Below are 20,758 nucleotides of genomic sequence, written 5' to 3'. Positions count from 1 at the left end.
TGTAGTGTCTCCCAGCTCAGTGGATTCTCCCTTAGGCACCAGGGTAGTGTGGGTGAGAGGCAGGAAGTCCTGGGCTAGGATTGGCTTTTGCAAAAGAAGAATGTGATGGTCTGTATAGACCCCACCCTGTACCAGCCAGGAAAAAGTTAACAGAGGGACCAATGAAGAGGGACTGAGCTATGGAAGCTGCAGAAGCAGCATGACTGGCCACAGGGGATGCTAGAGTGGAAGAGCCCCCGTGACCCCAAACCCTGGGATGCAGGGGCACTCAGCTGGTGAGTGTTCCCTGTTCCAAAGAACCAGGTCTGGCTCGGATCCAGGGTCCATTTTACTCAACCTCATGATGTTCTGGAGCGGGGAGGCTCAGGTAAATAAGTCTGGTTGTGGCCTGTCTCATGGAAAAGCTCAGACCCAGAGAGGCCTGCATCCAATGGAGAGGGGCAGAGTCACTTACATTGGCCATTCTGGGAGAGTCACCCAGGGACTGCAGGGTGCTGGAGCAGAGCTGGCGGACCTCGAGCTCCATGGTGTGCCTCCCGTCTGCTGCCTCCTGATGGTGAGAAATAAAGGAGACACCAGGGAGATTTAGATTCAGTGGAGACCTCCGTGGCACGGTACCTATAGTGGGAATGGCAGGGGGTGCAAATTGGGCTTGAAGAGAAAAGGCACAACCCTGGCTGTGATTGTGCCATAACCAGCCCAGGGTCTGTGTGGAGCCAGTTCTAGGCTCCACCCCTCTGTGTAGTGAAAACCAGACCCATCATGGCTTAGTCTCCTGTAGGGTGGATGATCACGGTGGGACGAGAGAAGGAGGAAGCCAGGGGTCCTGCCCTCCCAGTGCAAGGGACAGAGCCCAGATGGCAGCTGGGAGAGGGATCAGAGAGAATGGGCTGGAAGGTAAACACTGTATTCCATTTGTCATCATCTTCCATCAGTAGATGGAGGGTGCCGTCCCCAGTTCTATCTGCTTCCCAAGCCCTATTTGGTGCCCATCACCTGCCCGTCCCCGTCTGCAGCTGCCCCGCATTCCCTATCTCTTGACCCCATGTTCTGCCCTGTTCACGGACCCCCATCACTAAGGTCTCTGCGGATTCTTACCGTGCTGTCGAGGGGCAGGGTGCATTGACGCACCAAGAAGTCAATTAAGGGTCTTGAATCAGATTTCTCCAAGAGCCCATGCGCCCCCGTGGTGCGTATAAAATAAGCAAGGGCTTCTCTGACCTGCCAGACCCAGACAGAAACAGAAATGATTTGCACACAGTGTAGAGGGACCTTGTCCCCTCCCAGTCCAGGCTGGGATCCTTTCTCAGCTGGGTGTTTGGTGAAATACTGCTAGGCAGCCCAGAGATGGCACTGCAGGTGGAGCCCTGCTGGGATTCTTTCCCCCACCTTTTGCCCTATACTATGGAGCACTGATGGGTCATGTGTTTCGATGCACAGGCTCCCGGGCAGGCTCTGCACTGGCAGGCAGACATTCACTAGCTTTGGACGCGTTGGCCATGGTTCCAGACTCACCCGTATGCTTGTGCTCTGCAGGATTGGCCCCAGGGCTATGAACAGCTTCTCTGTGTGCTGTGTCATTTCGGAAACTGTAAGAGACACAGACACCGGCTTGGCAGGGCTGATGTTAAACCAGGGTGTGCAGGGACCTGAGATTTCAGGCACCTTAGAGCAACCTCAGTGTCCCTACATGACCCTCCTGGAGGTTACCCCCGCAGGTAACCAGCTGCATCTGCACACGCTGGCAGTTCCAGCAGTGATTGTCCTCTCTCATTGCCGCAGCATCGGCTGAGGGGCTGCAGGACTTGGCTTGTCTGCTGCAGACAGGTGCAAATGAGCCCAATGAGGCCCAGTGCTAAGTGCTGCTAATTGCACAAGAGGCCATAACACATCAAAAGACGAGGCCTTGCTGTGGGGTCACTTACTGTTGGATCGGACTATCTGGTCCAGAATGCAGAGACTGGCACAGGTCTCCTCTTCCTCGTCCTTGTTCAGCCTCCTGAACAGGAACACAAGCAGCTCCACCAGGAAGAAGTGAGCTGCAGGAAGAGGAGTGAATCATAATGGGGTGAATCGTGAAGGGGAAGGGAGTATAGTTCTGTGCCTGGGCTCTGAAATTCCACAGGCCGGGATCTCCTTCTCTGGGAAAGGGGAATGGGTTTCTTACCCAGATGGACCAGAGAGTCCAGGGCCTCTCTCCGCTCCTCCAGGTGCTCACTGGGGAGATGACACACCTAAGGGAAGAAAGCAACACCAGCAAAGGTAAACTAGATCCAGTGTCTCTCAGGCCAAGCCCTGGGATGGCAGAGTGAAGGGATGAGGGTGGAGAGGCAAATTCTAATTCCCATCTAAAGAACAGGCCAGCAAGCTGGATCAGTCTATGAGTGAGGCCGAGGCTTTGGGGGCTGTGGCTCATGTAGAAGCAGAGTCTGACGGGTCAGGAACCGAAGATGTGGAGCGTTGGAACAAGGTGCGGGATGCTGATGTTCCCGGTCAAAGGGGTTGGGGTGGGTGGGAGGAAAAGAAACCAAAGGAGAGTTCTCCAGGATCCATCCCCCAGTGGGAACAGGATGAGGCAGGGACAGCTCTTCCCACAGCCTACCCAGTTTAAGCCAGTGGGCCCTGGCATTTTGCCTGAGTGATCCCAGCATCTCTTACCATGGAGTGGAGTGCTGGGAAGAGGATGCCAATGTCCTTCCTCAGGGCAGCCTCATCCATATCCCTCACACAAGCAAGGCCCTGTGCAAGAGAAGAGAGGCAGGACATGGCGATGACGTGTCAGGCAGACAAGCCCGAATGTGCAGAGTCTTAATCAGCAGCTGGGTAACCACAACCCAGACTTGGAAGGAATAAAGTTCTGGCCCTGGTGGAGAGCAGCTTCCAGCTGGTGCCAGACTCTCCCTTCTCTGGGAGGGGCATTTGACCCCTTTGTTTGCACTAGCCTAGAATCACTGATGGTTGGTTCAACGGGACAGTTGTACCTGGTGCCAGCTGGGGTGGTGTGTGCTGACAGGATGGCAGGGATGGCGGGGCCTGGTTTGGAAGAGTGGGGGCTGCCCTGATTATTTATCACTACTGATGTTATGGCAGCGTCCAGAGGCTCCAGTCAGGATCAGGCCCTGTTGCACTGGGTGCAGCACAACACAGACAGAGACAATCTGTGTCCTGAAGGGCTGACAGTCTAGAGACCCACACAGACAGGTCAGGGGTGGGGAGACAGCATCCAAGGGCTCCCCACTGCCTCCATGCTGGAGTGAAACCACGTGGGAGCTTGGAAGGGAGAGTTTAATATCCCTTCATGCGGTCTTACCAGGGGCCAAGGATCTGGCCCATTGTCTCTGCCTGCTCACTTCCTACAATGGTCACTTCCAGAGTGTATCAGGGAGGGATACTCCTGCTTTCTGGCCTTGGGCCAGCCACTTTCCCTCCCAGAGCCTTGCTCTCCGCAGGTCTAGGCTGGGCTAACAGCTAACCCTGCCCTGGGCCCAGGGAGAGGTGAGTGAGCGGGACACTCTGGGGAGAGGTGAAGCTCAGGACGATGGTTATTATTTCTCTCCCTCGTTCCCCAGTGCAGCCCATTGCTGACCAGCCAGCAAAGCAGAAAGAAAGCAGAGCCAGGTGCTGGGAATGGAGTCGCCTCTCTCCTCCCGTCTGCAACACCTGCCCTGGCAAGGGGGGTCAGAGCATGTTCTCTAAGGCCAGAGAATGGCAGTGAATCTGGGAGCAAGCGGATGGGGAAAGGGGGTCAGAACCTTAGAGGGTCAGTGTGTTGTGGGGAAGGCAGTAGGGGGCGGGAATCCAGGCTGAGTTGGTGATGGAGGGAACCTTGTACTGTCTGTGCCATGGACACTTCCCCAGTGTGCTGTGGATTTCCCGTTCTCTCCTCACTCACTCTGGTCTTCCTTGGCCTTTCCTTCTCCTCCTCCTTGCTGATTGGGGTGAGCTGTCCCCTGGGTGATGAATAGGCCTTTCGCTTGGTGCCTAAAATGAACAGAAGGAAACTAAGTTTGCTCTTAAGCAAAGTAAGCAGTCATGGGATTAGAGGGAAGGTCCTCTCATGGGCTGTAGCTGGTTAAAAGACAGGAAACAAAGGGTAAGAATCTATTTTCAGTTTTCACAATGAGGTAAATTGTGGGGTCCCCAAAGATGTGTACTGGGGCCTTTGCTGTTCAGGGGTAAAATGGTGAGGTGGCAAAATCTGTGGATGACACAAAATTACTCACCATAGTTAAGTCCCAGGCAGACTGCAAAGAGTTCCAAAGAGATCTCACTAAACTGGGTGACTGGGCAACAAAATGGCAGATGAAATTCAGTGTGGATGAGTGCAAAGTAATGCACATTGGAAAACATACCAAATGACGGGATTTAAATTAGCTGTTGCCACTCAAGAACGAGATCTTGGAGTCACTGTGGATAGTTCTCCGTAAACATCCACTCAATGTGTAGCGGCAGTCAAAAGAACTAGCAAAATGTTGGGAATCATTATGAGGAGCCAGTGGGGAGCTGAGCTGGTAGAGGGAGCTGACATGGGTCAATTTCCCCTTTACTGGCACCCAGGCTGCCCAGTGGCGATTCCAGTGCTGCCCTATGGCAGCAGGGCTTTAGCCCAGCGTGGGATGGCATGGAGGCTGGCTTGTAAGGTGGAGCCCAGGGCAGTGGCTTATGTGCATGTGCAGAGAAGGCCACAGAGCCTGGGTGGAGTCTCTTCTTGCCCTCTCAGCACTGGGGTTTTGCTGTCACTGTGGCTACTTTCCCATCCCCCCCCCCTTTATTCCTGGCACTCGGTACTGGGCATGGGCCTACCTGGATCATGAGGCTCCGCACAGAAAGTGCTGGAGGGGCTGCCCACTCCTGCAGCCAGGGTTTGTGGCGTCGGGTCTTGTTTTTGGGCCACCTTCTGCTCCTCTGTGTCTGTGGATACAGGCAGACCATGAGTTAATTTCCCACAATCATGGTCACTGATAGAATGTCCTGGGGGTGACAGGGACGTATAGCTGTGTGGGAACTGTCTGCAACTTATGGAACCCCTGGCGAGGGATTTCCACCAATCACTGCCCGGACAGTGTCATGTTATTTAACACTGAGATCAGGCATTTCCCCTTCTAGTGCCTTTACAAACATTACCCACACCTTCCAGACCCCAGTGAAGGTTGTGAGTCTTGTTAGCCCCATTATGAAGCTAGGGAAACTGAGGCACTGAATGATCCTGTGTGCACTGGGATGGAACTTCCTGATGGGACAGCAATAGAAATGTGATGATTTGTCACAGCGAAAGGCTGTTGACTCCTACCTGGGATGGAAGAGTCAGTGGGGCCTGGCTGGCTAGAGTCCAGATTTGTCCTGTCTGTTCGGAAAGGTGTCCGTCCTGTAATTTAGAAGGGCAGTGGTGCGGTGAGGTGTCATGTGACTGAGTCTCTGTAAGGGCAATAGGAATCAGAAGGGAACTGGGGTAAATCTGTACCATGGGGGATGCTCCCAGGCAGAATTCCTACTCACCAATAGTATGAGTAAGTCTTTGGTAGACACGGTCCAAAAGCCCCATCTTGACTCCTAAGACAAGAACCAATGTAAACAGATCTCAGGAGTTTCTCTTCTACTGCACAGACCTCAGAAGATTCACTAGAGTGACCAGACAGCAAATATGAAAAATTGGGGCAGGGGGTGGGGGGGGCGATAGGAGCCTATACAAGAAAAAGACCCCAAAATTGGGTCTGTCCCTATAAAATCGGGACATCTGGTCACCCTAACATTCACACCTCACTCTTGGGAGGCCAAGCTAGCGCTCTGGTGCCCGGTGCTCTGCACTGCCATGTGGAATGAGACCCAGGCTCAATTCTATGTGCTGGTCTGCGGCTCCCAAGATGGCTGGAATTGCTCCAGGTGGGGGGAAGCTCCATTTACATGGGGAGGCTCTCTGCTTGACTAGGGACTTTGAAGGGGATTCCATTGGGTTCCCCTCAGCCAGAAGGATGTAACTCATGAGCTGGAGAACCCCAAGGAAATAGAGACATTGCAAGCCTCAGATGGAGGTAGATGCATGGAGCTGCAGCACTGAAATGTGGAATCCCCCTTCTTTGGGGATAAAACCTTTTTGGTACCTCTCCTCTTCCTTGGGATTCAGCAAGGCGGCTCTATCACCTAGACCATTTGGTTCCATGAGGCATTTGAGCTTATGAGGTATGTTCTGACCAAGAAGTTACTATTCTGGCCCACCTCACTGCACAGCCACCAAACCAGCAGTGCTTGAGACAGCATCTGATTATGACTCACAAAGCCATTTGTGATATACATATGAAAAATATGGGCATCTCACTCATGAAAAATGCGCTGGTATCTGTTTCCAGGAATGGAATGAGTGTGGCTCAGTAGCACCCACAGTTCCAGCCACAGCCATGGTCACTTGACACACAGTCAACCAGTTACAGATCACAATGATAGTTTGCACAAGTAGTCACTGCAACTGCTTGGATAATTGCTGCAACCGTGCACACGAGTTAATAAGCAGTTGTGGACATCCTTCTGAATTCTGAGTTTAATGAGACATTTACTCTCATAATAACAGTTGTGATTCTCTAATATAGCACCCCGTGTTAATATACCATTGTTCACCCAGAAGGATCCCATGGGAATTATACTGCTTGCACAAGCTAGAACTAAACATTATGTTAATTTGTGTCATTATATAATGCCTGCATCTATAATTTTCACTCCATGCATCCGAAGAAGTGCGTTTTTTACCCACGAAAGCTTATGCCTAAATAAATCTGTTAGTCTTTAAGGTGCCACTGGACTCCTTGTTGTTTTTGTGTATACAGACTAACATGGCTACCCCCGATACTAAACATTATGTTGATTCTGTAAAAGACATTGCAGATGAACAGCAACTTTGGCCTCGGAAAGGAATTCTGTCCGTGTATCACGCCGCTTTCTGCCTACCTGGACCAGGAGACTCTGTGTCAAGTGGGTTGCCATCTGTGGCTGACACTGAAGTCTCTTGCACTGCTGTGCCTGTCAATAGAAGAGAAGGGTTAAATTTCTCCATTAAAGGTCTCTGGTTGAATGCCCAGGGGAATGATCTGAATGATAGTGCTGAGGGGAGGGGAGTTTTTGGTACCCAAAGCAGCAGGGGCCAGTCCTCTTGTGACACTTCAGTGAAGCTGATTTCACTGAGTAACAAATACAGTCACACCTGGGTCACCAAAGAACTTTCTCGGTTACAGAGAACACCTGTGTGACCCAGAAAGGAGTGATTCTCTAAACAGAGGCAAAGCCACCCCAGTTCTCTCTCTTACTGTCACAGGTTGGTGCCAACAATCACAGCCCCCAACTCCCACACAGTGCTTGATGGGGTCTCAGCAGTATAGGGGGTCTCAGCTTGCAGCAAACACAGCTTGGAGGATTTAGAAATCTTGCACGTGCAGTGCCTGGGAGGGAGAACTGCAGGGAGATGGAGACTCCAAGAGCTCTCCTCATTCAGGCAGTGCCAGGGCTGCCCAGAGGGGGTGGCAAGTGGGGCAATTTGCCCCAGGCCCCGGGCCCAGCAGGGGACCCCACGAAAGTTTATCGGGGGCCCTGGAGCGGGGTCCTTCACTCGCTCCGAGGGCCCCAGAAAACTTTCGCAGCACCTGGGCCCCCAGAGCTGCTTCTGCTCCCTGTCTTCGCCAGCGGGGAGTGTTCCGCTCCGGGGCGGAAGGACTCCACGCTGCCGAATTACCGCTGAAGCGGGACCCGCCACCGAAGTGCAGCCGGGTCTTCGGCGGTAATTCGGCGGCGGTGGGGGTCCTTCCGTTCTGGGACCCGCCGCCGAAGTGCCCCGAAGACCCACAGTGGTTTACCCTGCCGCCAAATTACCGCCAAAGGCCTGGCTGCACTTTGGCGGTGGGTCCAGCTTCGCTGGTAATTTGGTGGCAGAGGGTCCCCGCTGCAGGTCTTCCGGGCACTTTGGCTGGGGGTCCTGGAGTGGAAGGATCCCCTGCCACCAAATTACTGCTGAAGAGGGGGCCCCCTGCCGCCGAAGACCCCAGGCCCCCAGAATCCTCTGGGTGGCCCTGGGCAGTGCAGACCACAAGGCCTGTGGAAAAGTCGAATGGAAGGCACAAGCAGAACCTCATGGGAAGGAGGGGGCCGACCCACTGGAAGGAGTTGGCAAAGGGCAGGTATAGCCTATAGATAGCGCTCTACCAAATTTATGGTCCATTCTGATCAACTTCATGGCCATAGGATTTGAAAATCAATTTCAAGTTTTCAGATGTTTACCTCTGAAATGTCACAATGTTGTAGTGGAGATTCTGCTCCAAAAGGGAGTTGTGGAGGAGCCGTAAAACTGTTGTAGGAGGGTTGTGAGATTGCCACCCTCACTTCTGCACTGCCTTCCGAGGAACAGGTATATGTACCTGGAGGGGGGTCTGATCTCCCCCGTGAGGGCGGCTGTGCAGGGGAAGTGCCAGTTCCCTCCCTCCCCAGCCCAGAGGGGACGAGCAGCTAGAGCCAGGGCCATGGTAGGAGCCTGCCCTTCCCCACCCCTCCAATAGCTAGATTTCAGGGAGAAGGTCTGATTTCATAGTCCATGACTTTTTCATGGCTGTGAATTTGGCCTACCTATGGGATGGTTTAGGTTAAGAAATAAGTAGAAAATAGGTTTGGGGCCTAAGTTGGCTCAAGTGTAGAAGAGTTTAGAAAACTGAAGTTGTTAGCGTGAGGAAAGTTAGCAATAAGTTAGGGGTCCTGTTATAGAAAGTAAGAGTTAGCAAGCACATGGCCTGGGGTTATGCTACTGTTTGGCTATAACTGGCTTAAGCAGGGTTTTGAATAAGTGTTTTTGAGAACTGTGACTGTTTTATTAAAATGTTATGTATACTAATAGCATGGGAAGGATATTGGTGCAGATGTTAATGTAAACCACATGTAATGTAGAGAGTCAATAAGGAGGCGATGGAAATATAAGCAGTGTAAGGCGCAGTTGCATGTTCAATAGTCTGAGAATAGCTTCTACTGAGAGTTGTTTTGTTAATTCGGTGAGCGCTCCAATTAACACCCCAAGGTACCATTCTGTCCCAGGGCTCTAAGGCTGTACTTCATGCTGTTGTCAGTGCACTGATCCCGCACTGATCCACAATACAACACTCAGTGATGACAGTGTAGGTGGTAACTGCACACCTGTTTGCTCAACGAATCATTTTATTTTGGAATTAAGTTTGGTTTTATCATTCATAGTGTCGCCTAAATACATTTTCTGAAACCGACCTAGATGCTTGAACCTGAGTTTTGTTGCAGCCTTATCTGTAACAACTTACTACGAATTGGAAACATTTTAGCATCAAGGTTACAGAAGGTTATGTAGGGAAAGGGGTGAATCTGAGGAGTCTATACCCCTGTTTCCTACTTACCTGAAGCAGCAGGCTCAGATAGGGAAGGGCTGCAACACGCAGTGGCTGCCGTAGCCTCATTCCCCTGGTCTGTGGCTGTGGAAAAGTGCAAAGGGGAGGGGGTCATTTCTCCTTTCCGGGCCACTGATAGAAACCACAGGGGGTGAGGTAGACAATACAGCTGTGTGGAGAACTAATGACACTGCAGGGCACCTCTGGAGAGGAACTGCCACCAGTCACAGCCCAGAGCATTTATATTGCACACCCATCTCCAAGGCATTTGACAAACACCTCACCCCACAGGTAGGGAGCTGAGATAACATGGGCAGGGGCAATAGGGGCCGGGGAGTGGGAATTTGTGGAGAATCTGCCCCAAATTCTTTCCTAACCAGCAGGATTCCATTAAAGGCCAGAACTTCCCCAGCTCTGCTTGTCCCCGCTACTCTAGTTAATAAGAGATCTCCCGCAGGAGACAAGGAGAGTGCAGACAAGGCTGGGATGGCAGTGCTGCATTGGGGTCGCATCAGAGAATTCCCTGCCAGTCCAGAAGGGCTAGAAATGTCTGGGGGTTTAAATAAAGCTGAAAGTTCCAAGGAACCTTGGAGAAAACAAACCTCCTCCATCAGGAGACCCTGACTCCCCAAGCACATGGAGATTCCATGCAGATTCCCAGCAGTCCCCTGCAGGTAGCTCTGGAGAGGACAGCAAAGGAGGGAGAGGAGGTTCCATTCCTGGGGAGAATTCCTACTCACCTCCAGACCGGACCAGCAGTCGGCAGAGGTAGCCATAAAGATCCATATTGGCTCCTAAGACAAGAACCAACATGAATGAGTCCCTGGGGCTTCCTTCCCATGACACAGACCCCACCATACTCACACATGCTTCTAGATGGGCCAAGGAGACCCAGACTTAGGTTTTTTGCTGCCTGCCTGGCTGGAGAGACAAGACCACTATGAGGTGGCGAGACCTCAACATTGATGTAAACATTTTTATGAATAGCATTATTATAACTTATGTTTATAATGTTAGGTCATTACAGACATGTTTGTGCCTTTACTGAACATTCAAATATACATTTATCACCAGGATGCTTGAAATTATGAGTAGCCCAGTTTTAGTTAGCTAGGTTATAAAATGTTCACGCTAATCAAAGAAATTGCAGAAGGCTTCAGCTTTCTGTCATCCAGAAATGAGCAAATGTCCAGAAAATAACATCTCCTTAACCATAAACCTGTTTATGTCCTGCAAGAGTATCTGTACAAACTTTCAAAGGCAACTGTCCTCATTTTAATTTGGTTTAACTTTTATACTATTTTCTTTTTGGGCTCTGTTTAAAATATGTGTCGATTATTGGCATTTGTGCTTTGTACAAAATATTTAATAGAAGTTGAATTGCTATAACAAACCACTTGTAACTCTAAGGAATTCGGGTCAAGAATCAAAGCACCCAAGTGTTTTATCTACACCAGAGCATCCCCTCTTCTATAAGCTGCCAGTTTAGTATAGATCTAATCCTTTAACTCAATAAAACACATGTTATAAAGAAAAATGTTTTAGGAAAGATCTGGCCCTGTAGAAGGTGAGGATGTTATTTATGTTGGATATTCCAAAATGAATTTAGAGCTGGGCTAGGGCAGGGGAGGAATAGCTCAGTGGTTTGACCACTGGCGGGCTAAACACAGAGCTGTGAGGTCAATCCTTGAGGGGGCTATTTAGGGATCTGGAACAAAATTCAAGACTTGGTCCTGCTAGTTAAAGCAGGGGGCTAGACTCTATGACCTTTCAGGGTCCCTTCTAGTTCTATGAGATAAGTATATCTCCATATATGTTAGCACAATAAATCCAGGCCACAAAGTGCACTCTACTAGCCCCTCTTTGCAGCAAAACCCTCTGCTTGGATCCTTCAAACTTTAGAGAAAAATGTGTGTAGTTGAGAAAAAGTTTTGTAGAAAACTTTAGTTGATTTCTAAAATATTGAAATGGCAAACTGTTTTGGAGGGCATATTTGCAAAGTATTTTAACTGAATGAAAAGCATCTAATATGGTTTTCTAATATCCATGCTACAGGTGATAAAATGTATTATGTACTAACATGAAATCAAATGACCTTGCTCAGCTGATTACCAATATAAGAAGACATTTAAGTCTAGACTATTTATTATATTAATGAGGAATTAATTCGTTACTAGTAGAGCTCCAGCCACTCCTTCCCCCAACTCAGAAAGATAAGAAGAATCATCTCTCCAATAATTGTTCTAAAGAATCAACAACTTCTTCAATCACTATTTAAGCTAAAGACTTGCTAAGAATGATGTGATTTTCAAAGACTGCTTCAAGAACTAAAAACTTTCTCATAAAGAACAGGCATGTTTGGACTTTTTAAAAACAGAATTTCATTTCCTGCTGAACCCTAATGAAACTGAAGAAATATCTCAGAAAATGAACTGAATAAGAGGAGTTAAAAGACTAAATTTGAAGCTGTTTTGAGAGTCTTCGCCACATAAACAAAGGAAATATAACTGTCAAGAAAGACTTACAGCCCTAACACATATACCCATTAACAAACCACCTACACATAAGATGAAGAGGCTCCATGAATGTACGGAGGCAAAGAAAGGTTGAGAAAGGTATGTTTTTCTAAAATTACATGGAAATAGGGAAGAGGCGAGTATAAAAACTCTAAGTGAGCACCCTATACATGCTCTGCTACCCTACTCAAACTCAACTCATCCTCTCCCTCTCTACAAGCAAACTGACATAGTCAGAAGAGAGAAGCCTCGGGAAGAAACCAGCCCAAGGAAACCTCCCCAAAACTTCAGTATGTGTTGGTAAGAGAAGTTAACTAAAACTCTGCCAAGAGATTAGAGTTATAAACTCTTGTAACAGTTTTGTTGTGATATGGAAATATTGTTGTAATTTAAGATGTTTAACAGTTTCTCCTGTGAACCACTAAATGGTTCGACCATGCATTTGGGAAAGAGACAAGGGCTAAAAGTTGGGAAACAGAGAAATCGTGGGATTTAACTGTATTTAAGATTCTAAATATTTTGTTCATTGGCCAGTCTCTAGACAGCTCCTTAAATGGTTTCTTCTAACTCAGTAATTTTACTACTTTCTTCTGTTTCCGAGGATTTAGGTAAAATTGCTTACTTTGCCCATCTAGATAAACAGTCTAGTTATTAATAAGATCCGTCTGCTCTTAAAATTATTTTGCCCATCTATAATCAGTCTTAGTCAGGAGCGGCGCCAGGGTTTTTGGCGAAATAGGCGAGGGTCCTTCCACGCTCCCAGTCGGCGGCAATTCGGCGGCAGGGGGGTCCTTCCGTGCTCCTGGTCTTCGGGGCACTTCAGCGGCGGGTCCTGGAGCGAGTGAAAGACCCGCCGCCGAATTGCCGCCGAAGACCCGGAGCATGGAAGGACCCCCCACCGCCGAATTGCTGCTGAAGGCGGCAAAATGCAGTTCCCCCAAATCCTGGCACCCTAGGCAACCGCCTAGGTCGCCTAAATGGAAGCACTGGCCTTGGTCTTAGTATCTATGACTCACAATAATTTTGGGAAATAAGACCTTGGTTTCAACTTACCAAAAGAAAAGTGCCCCATCAAAGGCAGGGGTGCTCACAAAGGTGTCATCTGTTAAAAGCGCTCCAGAGAGAAGCACACAGATGAGACTGAACAGAAATCAGCCTTCTCTCATTTGTGTTCTCTCTTTTGCTGTTTTGTTTAGTGTTTTCTTTTCTTTAATAATCAAATAGCCGTGGTTAATAACAGTGATTCTTTTGCTTGGCTTTAATCCTGGTGTCCCCTAAGGTATGTAAAAGAGCCCCTGTAACTAAAACAGTGGAGTCACCCTCTGAATGGTCAGAAAAAGAGATAGGAAGAGCTAGTCTAGCATTGCTTGTTTCTATTTTTACTAAGTTTTGGGATAAAATTACTTGACATCCAACACCATTTAAAATGACCCCTTTCCACCCCACACCGAGTTCACAGTAGCATGGACTGGTTTAAATCAGAGCGAGTCAAATCAATGATTTCCACTGTGATTTAAATCAGCAAGCAGAGAAATCTTGATTGAAATCAGTGATTTTAACCTGGTTTTCCATTTTTACTGTTTAGATATTTACCTAAAGAAATGCTGATTCTCAGAGCTTGGTATAATTTCGTCCTTCTCTTTCCTAACCCTGAGGATACACTAGGAAAGGTCCCTCACCTCTGGGCTGGGATGGTCGAGCCACAGAAGAATGTTGATGTCTCATATATAATTGCAGATGACAGTGAAGATGTGGATTCCTCTGCGAGTTCTATGTAAACAGGTGCTATATGCTCCAAAAAATGCTCCCAACTGTCTGAAAAGAAGAGCCCAGACAGCCGTGTGCTCCCTCCTCCAGCTCCCAAAGCACACTGAGCCACAGCTGCCTACCCCCTTGGTGACACAGGGCCTACCCCCTTTGTGACACAGGGTCACTGCTGACATCACAGAGGCAAGGTGGGCTGGGGCTGTCTGGCTAGGGCCCTTGAGGTTTGCATCCCCCAGATTGGATTAAGGGAAGATTGATCTTGGCTATTGATGGGAATTTTAATCCAAGGGAGCCCCGGGGTCTCCTCACAAAACCTGTCTGTATAATGTGTCATGAGAAAAGGAGATTCGACCACAAGGTGCACAATCATTCTGCGTCAGTCCACTCCAGTATCTTGCCTCTTGCAGCAGCAAAGGGGAAGGTGAAATCCCCACAATGCACCTGGCCAGCTTTGCTGTTCTCTGCCATATGGGTAAAAAATTCCTTCCTCAGCCCTCAGGGACCATCGAATCCCTGAAGCATGAGACTGGACTGGGCGTCTGTCTCAGCATGAGGTGCTCCAATTGCTAGTCCAGATACAGCTGCATCGGTGCCCTGGGCCGAGAGAATAAAAGGGCTGAGAAGATTCTTTCCTAAGGATACACACTGACACTGAATCCCATTCCTAAAGGCTGCAATAAAAGGCAGTCAGAGAGCAGGATTCATGGGTATTTCTTGAGTCCCAACAGCATTCTGGGGGCTGTACAACACAGGGGAGGGCAGCAAATCTCTTGCTTGGTTTATTTGATTTCCCATTGTCCTGAGCAGGGTCTTGTATAAGGTGGAACTTGAAGGAAGAGAGGGAAGTTTGGGGCAGGAGCAGAGGAGAATAATGTTAGCCTGAGGAGCAGCATGGCAGGGGATTGGCAAGGGAGAACCAGGGAAGGACACAAAGGGAATGGCTGGGGGACTGGCTGGGGGAATGAGCCTGGAGAGCTAGATGGGGACGAAGTTTGCAAAGACTCAAGAAGGAGCTGCACTCGGGTGCTGAATGGAGCTGAGCAAATCACTGACTTTTCAGTTTGGAGGCCAGTCAGAGAATTAATATATATATAGGTTCAGTTTGGCCTGAAACAAAATTGTTTTGGCTGTGGAATGGTCCAAACAGACTGGTTGGATTTTTAAAACAAAACATTCCCTTTTTGTGTGTGGCTGAAAGGATTTGCTGAATTCGCACGTGGTTTGAGTGGCCCTGAGAGATGCAATTTAGGGGAATTTGCTAGCTCTAGTGTAGGACCTGCGAGGGAGCCAGGGGAGGGATCAGAATGGACTGGTCTGATGGGTGAGATGATTTTACAGCGGGCTCTGAAGGGGAATGAGAGGAGATATGGGGGGAGGGCAGAGTTAATGGGATGGGTGATCAAGGCCTGGAGCAGGTGGGCTGGAGAGGACGAGGGGGATTATAGAGACATGGTAAAGGAAGGAATGTTCAGGAAGGACAGGCAGAGCAGAAAAGGTGGGGGAGTTGCATTATATGTAAGAGAGCAGTATGACTGCTCAGAGCTCCAGTATGAAACTGCAGAAAAACCTGAGAGTCTCTGGATTAAATTTAGAAGTGTGAGCAACAAGGGTGATGCGTGGTGAGATTCTGCTATAAAACCACCAGACCAGGGAGCGATGAGGTGGATGAGGCTTTCTTCCGGCAACTAACAGAAGTTACTGGATCGCAGGCCCTGGTTCTCATGGGAGACTTCAATCACCCTGATATATGCTGTGAGAGCAATAAAGCGGTGCCCAGACAATCCAGGATGTTTTTGGAAAGCGTAGGGGACAATTTTCTGGTGCAAGTGCTGGAGGAACCAACTAGGGGCAGAGCTCTTCTTGACCTGCTGCTCACAGACTGGGAAGAATTAGTAGAGGAAGCAAAAGTGGATGTCAACCTGGGAGGCGGTGACCATGAGATGGTCGAGTTCAGGATCCTGACACAAGGAAGAAAGGAGAGCAGCAGAATACAGACCCTAGACTTCAGAAAAGCAGACTTTGACTCCTCAGGAACTGATGGGCAGGATCCCCTGGGAGAATAACGTGAGAGGGAAAGGAGTCCAGGAGAGCTGGCTATATTTTAAAGAATCCTTACTGAGGTTGCAGGAACAAACCATCCTGATGTGTAGTGTGATAGGCTGCTCAGGACACATGCCTACAGGAGAGTGAGCGAAGGCAGATATATTAGCCCCAGGTTAAGTAGATCCCCTTTCCCTGGGTAAGGTAACAGGGAAAGTTCCAGAACAATCAGGAACTTTCTGGAAACAATTAAGGCAGACAGGCAGATTAGAACACCTGCAGCCAATCAAGAAGCTGCTAGAATCAATTAAGGCAGGCTAATCAGGGCACCTGGGTTTAAAAAGGATCTCCCTTCAGTTTGTGGTGCGCATGTGAGGAGCTGGGAGCAAGAGGCACAAGGAGAGGGTGTGGGTGTGGGTGTGGGTGTGGGTGTGGGTGTGGGTGTGGGTGTGGGTGTGGGTGTGGGTGTGGGTGTGGGTGTGGGTGTGGGTGTGCTGTTAGAGGACTGAGGAGTACAAGTGTTATCAGATGACACCAGGAGGAAGGTCTTGTGGTGAGGATAAAGAAGATGTTTGGAGGAGGGCATGGGGAAGTAGCCCAGGGAGTTGTAGTTGTCATGCAGATGTTACAGGAGGCACTATACACAGCTGCAATCCATAGGGCCCTGGACTGGAACCTGGAGTAGAGGGCGGGCCCGGGTTCCTCCAAACCTCCCAACTCCTGATCAGACACAGGAGGAGTTGACCCAGACTGTGGGTTCCACCAGAGGGGAAGCTCTCTGAGGTGAGCAAATCTGCCAATAAGCACAGGACCCACCAAGGTAGAGGAGGAACTTTATCACAGTAGAAAGAACAGTAAATAACAGTGAAACTCTTGCTGATCTTAAACACAAAAAAGAAGCTTACAAGAGGTGCAAGACTGGACAAATGACCAGGCAGGAGTATACAAATATTGCTCAGGCATGCAGGAGTGAAATCAGGAAGGCCAAATCACACTTGGAGTTGCAGCTAGCAAGAGATGTAAAGAGTAACAAGAAGGGTTTCTTCAGGTATGTTAGCAACAAGAAGAAAGTCAAGGAAAGTGTGGGCCCCTTACTGAATGAGGGAGGCAACCTAGTGACAGAGGATATGGAAAAAGCTAATGTACTCAGTGTTTGGGGTTTTTTTTGCCTCTGTCTTCATGAACAAGGTCAGCTCCCAGACTACTGCAGTGGGCAGCACACCATGGGGAGGAGGTGACCAGCCCTCTGTGGAGAAAGAAGTGGTTCAGGACTATTTAGAAAAGCTGAACGAGCACAAGTCCATGGGGCCGGATGTGCTGCATCTGAGAGTGCAAAAGGAGTTGGCGGAGGTGATTGCAGAGCCATTGGCCATTATCTTTGAAAACTCATGGCGATCGGGGGAGGTCCCGGATGACTGGAAAAAGACTAATGTAGTGCCTATCTTTAAAAAAGGGAAGAAGGAGGATCTGGGGAACTACAGGCCAGTCAGCCTCACCTCAGTCCCTAGAAAAATTATGGAGCAGGTCCTCAAGGAATCAATTCTGAAGCACTTAGAGGAGAGGAAAGTGATCAGGAACAGTCAACATGGATTCACCAAGGGCAAATCATGCCTGACTAACCTAATTGCCTTCTATGATGAAATAACTGTCTCTGTGGATGAGGGGAAAGCAGTGAATGTGTTACTCCTTGACTTTAGCAAAGCTTTTGCTACTGTCTCCCACAGTGTTCTTGCTGGCAAATTAAAGAAGTATGGGATGGATGGATGAATGGACTATAAGGTGGATAGAAAGCTGGCTAGATCATCGGGCTCAAGAGGTAGTGATCAATGGGTCCATGACCATGTCTAGTTGGAAGCTGGTATCAAGCGGAGTGCCCCAAGGGTCGGTCCTGGGGCCAGTTTTGTTCAGTATCTTCATTATTGATCTGGAGGATGGCGTGGATTGCACCCTTAGCAAATTTGCAGATTACACTAAACTGGGAGGAGTGGTAGATAAGCTGGAGGGTAGGGATAGGATACAGAGGGACCTAGAGAAATTAGAGGATTGGGCCAAAAGAAATCTGATGAGGTTCAAGAAGGAAAGTGCAGAGTCCTGCACTTAGGATGGAAGAATCCCATGCACTGCTACAGACTAGGGACTGAATGGCTAGGCAGCAGTTCTACAGAAAAAGGAGCTGGGGGTTACAGTGAACGAGAAGTTGGATATAGTCAACAGTGTGCCCTTGTTGCCAAGAGGGCTAATAGCATTTTGGGCTGTGTAAGTAGGGGTACTGCCAACAGATGGAGGCACATGATTGTTCCCCTCTATTCGACATTGGTGAGGCCTCATCTGGAGTACCGTGTCCAGTTTTGGGCCCCACACTACAAGAGCGATGTGGAAAAATTGGAAAGAGTCCAGCAGAGGGCAACAAAAATGATTAGGGGACTGGAGCACATGATTTATGAGGAGAGGCTGAGGGAACTGGGATTGTTTAGACTGCAGAAGAGAAGAATGAGGGGGGGATTTGATAGCTGCTTTCAACTACCTGAAAGGGGGTTCCAAAGAGGATGGATCTAGACTGTTTTCAGTGGTAGCAGATGACAGAACAAGGACTAATGGTCTCAAGTTGCAGTGGGGGAGGTTTAGGTTGGATATTAGGAAAAACTTTTTCACTAGGAGGGTAGTGAAGCATTGGAATGGGTTACCTAGGGAGGTTGTAGAATCTCCTTAGAGGATTTTAAGGTCAGGCTTGACACAGCCCTGGCTGGGATGATTTAGTTGGGGATTGGTCCTGCCTTGAGCATGGGGTTGGACTAGATGACCTCCTGAGGTCCCTTCCAACCCTGATATTCTATGATTCTATGACTGGCGAGACTGGGCAGCAGCCTGGATGTGGGGTGGGGGGAGGAGGAGAAGGAAGGGCAGAGTTGTAGCTGACCCCAAGGTTGAGACTGTGGGGTTGATGGAGTGAAGGGTGGCTGTGGGGCCGGCACTAGGTGGGGGAAGGTGTGAGGCAGCTATGCAATGCAGCTCTCCCAAGGGCTAGTATGAGTTGGGGGCAGAGAGGCAGTCATAGCCTGGAAGGTTTTTGTATTCTGTTTAATGGAATATATTGGCCTAGAGATTGAAAGGTGTTAACATGACCTGCCACTGTACAGCGCTAAACAGTGAAACAAGGCTTGGGATTTTGGAACACACAGACACTGGTCTGCTCAGTCCCGCAGCAAACGCCCTGTTAAAAATCTTTGTAACCTTTTATTAAAGGCACAGAACAAGAAGGAAACAGTTCACACATTTGAAATATAGCGTATTGAGTGAGGCTTTTGTTTCAACAATATTCTTTTGCTATAGAGTTTTTAGAAGGGACAAGCCCTGTCTGAAGGTCTCTTTGATGGTATTAAAGATGGTAATAGCTGTCCCTTGTTTTTCCCTTTGTTATTTTGGTTTTTTTTTGTTTGCTTTTGTTTGTTTGTTTTTGGTAGAGAGGAGTTAACTGAGATGGGCTGGATCTGTTGTTGCAGAGGGATGCTGTTTCTGAAAAGACAGAATAAGTCAAAAACACGCAAAAAGGGGAAGATTGAAAAACTTTCACTTACAGCTTTACTGCTGGCAAACTAAAGGCATAGCACACGTTCCGATTAGCCGCTCTGAGACCTGACAAACTTGTACCAGCATTGGGTTGCTTAGAACATTGCTTTTTGCTGCCTCTTTAGTCACAGGATCACAGCAGTGCTGCAAAATATGCAGGCTTGGCCAGCTCAGCCAGACTCTTATTAAACAGAAGGCAAAAGGAGAGGAAGAGGAAAGAGGAGAAATAGGAGAGAAGAAAATGACACACAAAGGTGGGGGTGACAGCAGGAACCAAAGTCTTACTTCCCCGGTGGTGTTTGGGATTTGGCCGGATCCAGTGGAGGTGGCCATGTCATCTGGGTCCCTCTCTCTCAGGCCTGGTCTGGAAAAGATATGTCTCAGCATCAGGATCAAGATCATGAAGGCCCAAGAGCGTTCCGGTGGATCCTGAGGTCCCTAGGAGATGGTGGATGTGGCAGCCATGCAGTGAAGCTCACTTCTTCCTGCCCACCCATCTCCCAGCTAGTCAGAGCACTTCATTCTCCCTGAAGGTCTTTTTTCTAATGGACTCCAAAGGGAGCGATGAGTGGAATAGTCCTTCCCCTTATTATTTTGTCCACCAATTAGACCTCATTTCCGACACACCAATTTTGGTCCCTTGATTTCCAGCCCCACAGTTCTCTTGTTGACCCGGCATGATCTTAACACTGTCCTTGAGTTAGTAGTTGGCCTTTCTGTTTGGGCTCACTCAGTCTGTCTCCCTTTCCTCAACATTCCCTGTTATGAGTTATTGGACCATTTGATCAATTTTTTATGCACTTACCCAAAGTTAAGCTTACAGTCGGGGTAGGCATATGAGACTCAGATTATTACACCAGGCTACACTAGCCTGGCTGGATAATAACATGGTGGCTTGTCTTGCTCTCTCCTCCCCTTGAGCCATTTCTTTATCCCTTCTCCTCTCTATGATTTTGATTCCCCCTTCATCTCCCCCCACACCCCCATTCTTTTCTATTCTCTTCCTCTGCATCTCCTCCAACCCTTTGCCCTGGGGCCAGTGGGCACTTCCCCTGAGTTTCCCCAGCTCACCTTCCTGCCAGGCCTCCTTGTTTTCTCTCTCTTTTCCCCCGCCTCTTTCTTTCCTTCTGTCCCTTTTTGGCTCTTCCTCCTCCAACCCACTTGCTCCCCATTTCCCATGGGTGTCTTTCCCTAGTGTCTGTCTCTGCTCCCTGCATCCTCTCCCTGCTTTTTCCTACCCACATAGGTACACACCCATGTACTTTCTCTCTGTATCCACACACTCACACGGAGTGACTGAGGGAGAGTCTAATTTAGAATGAATCAAAGCTCTTGACTCTCCTAAGGAAAAGCTGCCAAACTCTAGGATGGTCCCTGGCTCTGGCTTTCTGATCATCTCAATGTTCATTTGTAACAAGAGTAGCTTGTCCCCCCAACCCCAGGCAGTATTGTCAGGGGCATCTGCTCTTCCAGTATGCCACCGAGGAGCAG

At 48.9% G+C, this 20,758-nt stretch overlaps 1 protein-coding gene across 1 annotated transcript in view; it reads right to left on the bottom strand.

Moving 5' to 3' along the window:
* LOC127058645 (maestro heat-like repeat-containing protein family member 1) overlaps window positions 1-10,323 on the bottom strand; it is a 28,950-nt gene extending 18,627 nt beyond the window's left edge. Inside the window, exons 1-12 of the mRNA XM_050968892.1 lie at window positions 9,387-10,323; window positions 6,937-7,008; window positions 5,497-5,550; window positions 5,291-5,365; window positions 4,804-4,911; window positions 3,893-3,981; window positions 2,659-2,739; window positions 2,168-2,234; window positions 1,926-2,039; window positions 1,516-1,589; window positions 1,099-1,221; window positions 455-550 (exon numbers count right to left, since the gene is read on the bottom strand). Of these exons, the coding sequence (XP_050824849.1) occupies window positions 455-550; window positions 1,099-1,221; window positions 1,516-1,589; window positions 1,926-2,039; window positions 2,168-2,234; window positions 2,659-2,739; window positions 3,893-3,981; window positions 4,804-4,911; window positions 5,291-5,365; window positions 5,497-5,550; window positions 6,937-7,008; window positions 9,387-9,492 (1,059 nt within the window). The 5' untranslated portion in view covers window positions 9,493-10,323. The remainder of the gene's footprint in view (window positions 1-454; window positions 551-1,098; window positions 1,222-1,515; window positions 1,590-1,925; window positions 2,040-2,167; window positions 2,235-2,658; window positions 2,740-3,892; window positions 3,982-4,803; window positions 4,912-5,290; window positions 5,366-5,496; window positions 5,551-6,936; window positions 7,009-9,386) is intronic.
* Window positions 10,324-20,758: the final 10,435 nt, after the last annotated feature.

The sequence above is a fragment of the Gopherus flavomarginatus genome, chromosome 9, assembly GCF_025201925.1.
Source record: "Gopherus flavomarginatus isolate rGopFla2 chromosome 9, rGopFla2.mat.asm, whole genome shotgun sequence".
Taxonomy (NCBI): domain Eukaryota; kingdom Metazoa; phylum Chordata; order Testudines; family Testudinidae; genus Gopherus; species Gopherus flavomarginatus.
Note: the sequence above shows the minus strand (reverse complement) of the source record. Positions and strands in the feature narration are given on the sequence as shown.